Source organism: Cebus imitator, unplaced genomic scaffold (genome assembly GCF_001604975.1).
Source record: "Cebus imitator isolate Cc_AM_T3 unplaced genomic scaffold, Cebus_imitator-1.0 Scaffold497, whole genome shotgun sequence".
Lineage (NCBI taxonomy): Eukaryota > Metazoa > Chordata > Mammalia > Primates > Cebidae > Cebus > Cebus imitator.
The window spans coordinates 1,226,593-1,235,111 of record NW_016107812.1 but is presented as its reverse complement, the minus strand read 5'-3'; the positions used below and the strand labels follow the sequence as shown (position 1 = coordinate 1,235,111).

The 8,519-nt window shown below is 48.8% G+C and overlaps 2 protein-coding genes and 1 long non-coding RNA gene across 3 annotated transcripts in view; 2 read left to right on the top strand and 1 right to left on the bottom strand.

The window, feature by feature from the left end:
- ANKLE2 (ankyrin repeat and LEM domain containing 2) overlaps positions 1 to 8,519 on the top strand; it is a 31,527-nt gene that overhangs the window by 14,446 nt on the left and 8,562 nt on the right. The window contains exons 4-7 of the mRNA XM_017513673.2: positions 346 to 539; positions 643 to 831; positions 2,217 to 2,339; positions 4,219 to 4,524. Coding sequence (XP_017369162.1) covers positions 346 to 539; positions 643 to 831; positions 2,217 to 2,339; positions 4,219 to 4,524 — 812 coding nt within the window. The remainder of the gene's footprint in view (positions 1 to 345; positions 540 to 642; positions 832 to 2,216; positions 2,340 to 4,218; positions 4,525 to 8,519) is intronic.
- LOC108292642 lies at positions 5,191 to 6,743 on the top strand. Its single transcript, XR_001820358.2, has 2 exons — positions 5,191 to 6,295; positions 6,604 to 6,743. It is a non-coding gene; the product is annotated as an uncharacterized LOC108292642 (long non-coding RNA).
- Positions 7,019 to 8,519, bottom strand: part of PGAM5 (PGAM family member 5, mitochondrial serine/threonine protein phosphatase) — a 32,353-nt gene continuing 30,852 nt past the window's right edge. Inside the window, exon 6 of the mRNA XM_037733182.1 lies at positions 7,019 to 7,036. The gene's annotated coding sequence lies outside the window, so the exon portion shown is untranslated. The remainder of the gene's footprint in view (positions 7,037 to 8,519) is intronic.

Genomic DNA, 8,519 nt, shown 5'->3' with positions numbered 1-8,519 from the left:
CTGAGTAGCTGGGATTACAGGAACGCACCACCATGCCCAGCTAATTTTTTGTAGTTTTAGTAGAGACGGGGTTTCACCATGTTGACCAGGATGGTCTCGATCTCTTAACCTCGTGATCCACCCGCCTCGGCCTCCCACAGTGCTGGGATTACAGGCTTGAGCCACCATGCCCGGCCTGGTCTTGAACTCTTGACCTCGTGATCTGCCCGCCTCAACCTCCCAAAGTGCTGGGATTACAGGCATGAGCCAGCCCTGAAAGCTCTTTATCCCTGGTTACAGCGTGTGTGGGTGATGAGTGACTTTTGGTGAAACTAATCATTCTTTAATTCTGTCTCTTACTGACAGATGGTTTGTGCTTGTCTGAATCAGAAACGGTCAACAAAGAGCGAGCCAACAGTTACAAAAATCCCCGCACGCAAGACCTCACTGCCAAGCTTCGGAAAGCTGTGGAGAAGGGAGAGGAGGACACCTTTTCTGATCTCATCTGGAGCAACCCCCGGTATCTGATTGGCTCAGGGGACAACCCAACCATCGTGCAGGTGGGTGTGCAGCGTCACAGGTTCCTTCGTGGCTGCGGCACTTTCCACGGGGTGCGTCCACATGAGACAGGGAGGAAGCTCAGAGCACATGGTTCTCTTTCAGGAAGGGTGCAGGTACAACGTGATGCATGTTGCCGCCAAGGAGGACCAGGCTTCCATCTGCCAGCTGACTCTGGACGTCCTGGAGAACCCCGACTTCATGAGGCTGATGTACCCCGATGACGACGAGGCCATGCTGCAGAAGCGCATCCGTTATGTCGTCGACCTCTACCTGAACACCCCCGACAAGATGGTGCGTGCTCACCCTCCAGTCGCGCTTTTATGTTTTAACCTTTTAAGGTTTTTTCTTAAAAGAATGCTTTATTCACAAGTGACTCATTAGAATAACTACATCAGTTACACCCCTGCGACCTAACTTCTCACCAGATCCCACAGGATGATTTTAACCCTGGACAAAGGGTGCCAGGTGCTGGGGTTCCCTGGCCCCTGTGTCTTTGTCGTGTGTGGAGTGCCGTCCCCAGGGGCGTCTAAACTCTCTGGGGACATGGTTGTCAGAGAACACACACTCTACTGAGCAGAAAACCTTGAGCTGAGCAGCTTTTTCCCCCTGGGAGTGGCAGAGCCATGCACACGGCAGGCAAGCCCTCAGCATCCTGCCAAGAGCCCCTAAGGCACAGAGCTGCCCCTGCAGATCACGCCACCTGACACCCTGACACACGGGGTCCTGGTGTAGGATACAGGCTGCTGGGGTGTGACCGCTTACAAACAGGAAGGATCTTCGTAGCTCCTGAGGGTAGGTGACAGCAATCCTGGCTGGTGCCCACGCCCCACCCTCCACCTGACCTGTGAGGTTGTCTCATCCCAAGTGCAGCAAACAGGCAGGTTAGAGTCACTGACGAGTGCCAGCCAGCCAGGCCAGGCCCATGCAGAGGCAGCACTGTACAGGGGGAACACCCCTCTTTTAAAGGGTGCTAAGGACAGGTTTTTCCTTCTCTTGACCCCTTCTACCCCCGGAAGCCTTTTTTTTCACCATGGGGTTTATTTCACTTTTTGGGCATGTGTTGTGTGACATTATACTGGGACCTGAAAGATTAAAGCCACTGTTCACTGTTTGTGGAGAATGTAAGCTCCTCCAGGGTCTGGGCACCAAGGTCCGTGGCTGAGCTCAAGCCTTGGCATGAAGTGGGTATGTGCTAGAATGCCAATTATTTTTCCATTATAAAAGCAGTGTCGCCGGGCGCGGTGGCTCAAGCCTGTAATCCCAGCACTTTGGGAGGCCGAGACGGGTGGATCACGAGGTCAGGAGATCGAGACCATCCTGGTCAACATGGTGAAACCCCCGTCTCTACTAAAAATACAAAAAATTAGCTGGGCATGGTGGCGCGTGCCTGTAATCCCAGCTACTCAGGAGGCTGAGGCAGGAGAATTGCTTGAACCCAGGAGGCGGAGGTTGCGGTGAGCCGAGATCGCGCCATTGCACTCCAGCCTGGGTAACAAGAGCGAAACTCCGTCTCAAAAAAAAAAAAAAAAAAAAAAAAAAAAAAAAAAAAAAGAAGTGTTTTTTTTAGCCATTTTCTTTGTGAGTCTTTTTTAAAAAAATGCGTTAAGTATTTTCACCTTAGAGCCACCTCATGAGAGAAGTGTAAATAATTGCGTTTTCTCTGTACCTTTTTTCAGGGCTATGACACACCGTTGCATTTTGCGTGTAAGTTTGGAAATGCAGACGTAGTCAATGTGCTTTCGTCACATCATTTGACTGTAAAAAATCCAAGGAATAAATACGATAAAACACCTGAAGACGTAAGTACTTGTTAAAATGTAGTCACTCTCTAGAGTTAGAGATGAAAATATGTAACTTTACAGTCTGTGGTCACAGACAGGCACAGTGAAGCCACATGGAGCGATGTATGAGTTGTGTTTGCCTTACGGGCACATGTGAGAGTCCTGCTGTTGAGTAAGATGCATTTTGTGAAGGTGATGCATCAGTGGAACCAGGAGGGGAGGAACTCACACAGTTTGGTGAATTCATTTGATTTTATTTTCCTAAAACTGGCAGTCAATTGCTCTGAACAGCTCACAGTCTTTTACCAAGTTCCCTCTCTGAACCCATCAGTTGGCCAGAGTCAAAGAGAACAGAGGTGGTAATGGTGGTGGTGGTGATGGGGATGACGATGGTGAGGATGTTGGTGGTGGTAAGGATGGTGATGGTGCTAAAGATGGTGATGGTGAGGGTGATGGTGGTGATGGTGGTGGTGGTGATGGCGAGGGTGGTGGTGATGGTGGTGAGGGTGAAGATAGTGATCATGGTGATGGCGAGGGTGATGGTGGTGATGGGGATGATGGTGGTGAGGATGATGGTGGTGGTAAGGATGGTGATGGTGCTGAAGATGGTGATGGTGAGGGTGGCGAGGGTGATGGTGAGGGTGATGGTGGTGATGGTGGTGGTGGTGATGGTGATGGTGAGGGTGGTGGTGATGGTGGTGAGGGTGAAGATAGTGATCATGGTGATGGTGAGGGTGATGCCGCTGAAAGCAGCTAGATGGTATTCAGCTCAGTGTGTACTAGGCACTGTGCTAAGCTGCTCACACACTTATGCTCATCTGACCCAGACAAGCCATGTCTGTCAGGCATTATGAACTGAGCAAAGTGCACCTTACAGAGGGCAGACGTGTGTTTTATGCCCAGAAGGTGCAAGAGGGATCGGACCCTGTGAGAACTGAAGGACAAGTTTGATTTGTTCTGCATCACAGCTGTGAGCTGCTCACGGTTTCCCAGCCCTTTAGAAAGAAAAGCTGTAAGGATCTTCTGGTGGCAGTGTTCTCTCCTACACCCCCTCTGTAATTCCTGTTATTACATAGGCATAAGCAGTTTAAAATACCACATCACCAGAAAGAATAAAATTCACCAGAAAATTCTACAACTGAGAAATTGCCATTATGTTGCATGGATGTGATTGGATTTTCTGTGTATATATATATGTATATCTGCACTTCTTCAACATAAAAATCTTATTTGGTAACCAACTTAAAACTCCTGGCATTTTAAGTAAAAGCGTTTGACTTTTTCAAGCTCAACAGTTAGTTACAAACTCAAAAATGTAATTGCATTGATAGTTTTAGTTTCTCTCAGAGGCTGGTTCCTTTCTTTCCTCTTATTGGAAGGTTGTTGGTTTTTCTATAGTTTCTAGCAAAAATTCTTATTGCTGCAACTCTCCAAGGGCCGAGAAAGCTGATTTCTGTCATCTGTAGTTGCAAAAATAGAACTTTTGTGTTCCGTGTTAGGACCTCCACCTTGACTGAACCTCACAACGGAAAGTTTATATATGACCAGGCTTCCTGTAAGTGAAACTCAGACGACTGAAAATGCAGACGTGCTCACATGCTTCTGCTTTTACTCGATGGTGCACGTTTAAGTTTCCTCTTCTTGCAGACGTTAGAAAGTGTAGGGCAGCACGGAGAAGAGGTAAATATACCCAGAATCCCAGAGTGTGTTCTCTTACCTGTTCCCTGAGGCTTCTAGAAACAGGTCATACTCTTCACACATTTTTTGAGTGTGAGCTTTATTAAATCTTTAGCATTAATATACTATTCCACTTCACTGACTTTAACTCACTTTCTAAAATCATTATACTGATAAGGAAATGTTACGATAAGATTTAGACACACTTTTTTTTCAATAGGTAATTTGTGAAAGAAGCAAAAACAAATCTGTGGAACTGAAGGAGCGGATCAGAGAGTATTTGAAGGGTAAGATGGGGAGTCAGTGCCTGGATTTTGGGGTCCACGCTGGGAAGGGCCTTGGAGTGTTGCGAGAATGGAGCACAGCTTTCTTTCCGAGCTCCCGGGCATATGCCAGCTTTCCTTGGAAGCCTCTTCTCGGATCACCCTTTCTTCTGAGCTCTCCCAGCTCACTTTGCACCTCTTTTCCTATTATCTCTTCTCTGAAGTCTTGTATCTGTCCCTTGAGCTTTTTGCAAGATAACTTTCTCTGAGGTTGTGTGTTGCTGACTGTGGCCCGCGGCCTCACCCCTGGATGTCCAGGGCTCTCTTGTGGCAGCTTCACTGTGATGCCTTCTCTTCAGGTGGAGCCTGCAGTTGGCAAAGAACAGCTCAGGGAGAGGCGGGCACATAGGTCCTCAGTTGGCTGGCTTGGCTTTTGTGTATATGTCTGTCTGTGTTGGGTGGAGGGTTGCTCCATGTCACTCTCTTTGTTCTGACACCGTCTCCTTCCTCCCCGTCCCTCCTTCGTGCGCTCCCAGGATGGCTCCTGCCTTGGCTCCAGACACACCCTACCCACTTGCCTCTGGGAAGGAGGCCTTTGCTTCCTGGGCCACCCTACTCTGGTCAGGAGCTTCCTGTCGGCCACTGTGTTGTGGTTTGTAGGTGCCAGGCATGTGAAAATGGCTGGTTTCAGGACGCCTTTTTTTTTTTTTTTTTTTTTTTTGAGCTGGAGTCTTACTCCGTCACCAGGCTGGAGTGCAGTGGCGCAGTCTTGGCTCACTGCAACCTCCGCCTCCTGAGTTCAAGTGATTCTTCCACCTCAGCCTCCTGAGTAGCTGGGACTACAGGCGGGTGCCACCACACCCAGCTAATTTTTGTGTTTTTAGTAGAGACAGTTTCACCATGTTGGCCAGGCTGGCCTCCATCTTTTGACCTCATGATCCGCCTGCCTCAGCCTCCCAAAGTGCTGGGATTACAGGAGTGAGCCACTGTGCCCGGCTGGAAGTGCCTCTTCTTTGCCATCTTAGCTTGAAGCCTGGTGCTTCTGCAGCAGGCACAGATGCCCTTTCACTCTCCTGACTGCTTTTCTCTCTCTTGGGTTCCACTGCTGTCCAAAATTCTGTCTCTGTTTAACGCAGGGTCCGCAGATGACTGTCCCACCACCAATTTTATAAACATTGGCATGAAGCTATGACCACGATTTGCACACTGTCTGGGCTCTTTGCCAGCACACAGTGACTTGTGGCCCTTTGAGCCTGATTATTTACTGTCTGACCTTGTGTAGAAGTTTACCACCTGATCGAAGATACCAGGAGCTTCTGCTTGTCCCCTGATCCCTTCCAGTCCTAAGTACGATTTGTTAATTATGCCTCTTCAGCTTGTGTGGATGTGCACAGGAAATGAGTCACGCATTTCATGCAGGGAATTGAATCTTGCTGGTAACAGTGAGAGTCCCTCCTCGGGGCCATTGGGGCATTGCTCCACAGGCCCAGCCGGAACCTTTGGAAGCCCTCGGAACACATGGCTGTGTTGCCAGAATATCCTAAGGAACCGAGAGTCTGCTCTGTATTTGCAAACCATACTGTCAGGAATGCTTTACGGCGTTGATGTGTTAAACACTGCTTTGTGACGGTATTGAGGAAGCAGTTGTCTGAGGAGTCCTTGCCTGTCTGTGACGGTAGCACACTGTCACCTCGAGGTCTGCCCCAGCAGCTGTTTGCTGAGGAGAAGGCAGCACTGTGATATCCGTGCTCCTGAGGGCTGAGCTACACGGCCCTCCAGAGCTCCTGTACCTCCTTCCTGGTCCTTCTGAGGCGCATGCAAAGCCAGGCGTGGGCCAGCGCCCGTGGTTACGCTGTGGCCTCAGTCACATTGTAGCTTCACATGCCACAGAACCTGCGGCAGGGCTGGCTACATTCTGTGTCCCCTCCAGTTCCTCAGAGACCCATGCTTGTGTGACGATGAGGAGGGATAAATAGGACCAGAGAGCCAGCCACAAAACCGTCCAGAGACCATGAGTCCGATCTGTAGACAGAAGTTTTTTTTTTTTTTTTTTGAGACGGAGTTTCACTCTTGTTACCCAGGCTGGAGTGCAATGGCGCGATCTCGGCTCACCGCAACCTCCGCCTCCTGGGTTCAGGCAATTCTCCTGCCTCAGCCTCCTGAGTAGCTGGGATTACAGGCACGCACCACCATGCCCAGCTAATTTTTTTGTATTTTTAGTAGAGACGGGGGTTTCACCATGTTGACCAGGATAGTCTTGATCTCTTGACCTCGTGATCCACCCGCCTCGGCCTCCCAAAGTGCTGGGATTACAGGCTTGAGCTACTGCGCCCGGCCGACAGAAGTTTTTAAAAGGGACTTCAATATGCCAAAAAAGTAAACAGTAGTTTTTTATGAGTAGTTAAATTGCAGGTGAATTTAACCGTGTACTTGCTGTCTACTGTGTACAGTATGTCTTCTTTTCATGTACCACTAAGAGAAGTGCCAGTTACCTGTAAAAACTGCCAGTTACCTGTAAAAAGCCAGTGGACATATGACGCATCCAGGTATAAGATGTTAAAATGTAAGATGCAGTATTTGAATTGCCCTGATTTTCAGTATGGAAAATTAGTACCCTTGAATGGAAATTATAGTACTCTTTTAAACTTTCCTTTTAGGTTCAGGGGTACATGCACAGGTTCCTTATTAGGTAACCTGCATGTCACGGGGGTTTGGTATAGGGACTATTTCCCAGGCGATAGCATAGTACCCAATAGGCAGCTTTTCCATCCTCCCCCTTCTCCTCCCTCCTCCCTCAGGCAGGCCCTGGTGACTGTTCCTCCCTCCTCCCTCAGGCAGGCCCTGGTGACTGCTTCTCCCTCCTCCCTCAGGCAGGCCCTGGTGACTGCTCCTCCTCCTTCGTGTCCATGTGTGGTCAGTGTTTAGTTCCTACTCATAAGTGAGAACGTGTGGTGTTTGTTTTTCTGTTCCTGTACAGTTCCTTTAGGATAATGGCCTCCAGCTCCATCCACGTTGCTGCAAAGGACATGATTTTGTTCTTTTTTATGGCTCCATAATATCCCATGGTATAGATGTACCACATTTTCTTTATCTAATCTACTGTTGATGGCCATACAGTACTTTTATAATTTGAAAAAAATTAGAAGCATAAAAACTGTAATAAGCATTTAACATAAGAAATTCCCAGGTGTTCATGAGCAGTGCGACGACCTTAAAGGAAGCCTCTTGATGGTGGGTCTCCTGGGGCTAGGTCTGAAAGCAGGATGAGGTGTCCTGTGACTGACCTCCATGCGATCCTACAGAATCTCAGGACACTATCCCACGGGACTCTGCTGCGCAGTCCTGTGGGACCTTAAGACGCTGCTTTTCCTCATGTGTTCCGTACCTCACATCCAAGTGCTGTGTGATTCCAAATCTGTTGAGAGATGTGTATTCAGTGATACAAACTGAAAAATACAACAGAAGCAGGGAAGTGAGAAGCTGCGGAGGCTGGGCACAGTAGCTCACACACGTGATCCCAGCACTTTTGGAGGCGGAGGTGGGGTGATCACTTGCATCCTGGAATTAGAGACCAGCCTGGGCAACATAGCAAGACCCTGTCTCTACAAAAAAGTAAAAAGTTGGCTGGGTATGGTGGCTTGTGCCTGGGGTCCCAGCTACTCAAGAGGCTGAGGTGGGAGGATTGCTTGAGCCTGGGAGTTTGAGGCTGTAGTGAGCCATGGTCGCCCCACAGCACTCCAGCCTGGGTGACAGAGTGAGATATCTGAATCTAAGAGGGAAAAAAAAGGAGAGATGGAAAGAAATACAACTTTTTTTTTTTTTTTTTGAGAGAGTCTCACTCTGTTGCCCAGGCTAGAGTGCAGTGGCACAATCTCGACTCACTGCAAACTCCACGTCCCAGGTTCAAGTGATTCTCCTACCTTAGCCTCCTAAGTAGCTGGGATTACAGGTACACAGCAGCATGCCCAGCTAATTTTTATGTTTTTAGTAGAGATGGGCTTTCACCGTGCTGGCCAGGCTGGTCTTGAACTCCTGACGTCAAGTGATTCACCCACCTCAGCCTCCCAAAGAGTTGCAATTAACAGGCGTGAGCCACCACGCTTGGCTAGAATGAAATATAACTTATTAAGCCTGTAATCCCAGCACTTTGGGAGGCCAAGGCGGGTGGATCACGAGGTCAAGAGATCGAGACTATCCTGGTCAACATGGTGAAACCCTGTCTCTACTAAAACTACAAAAAATTAGCTGGGCATGGTGG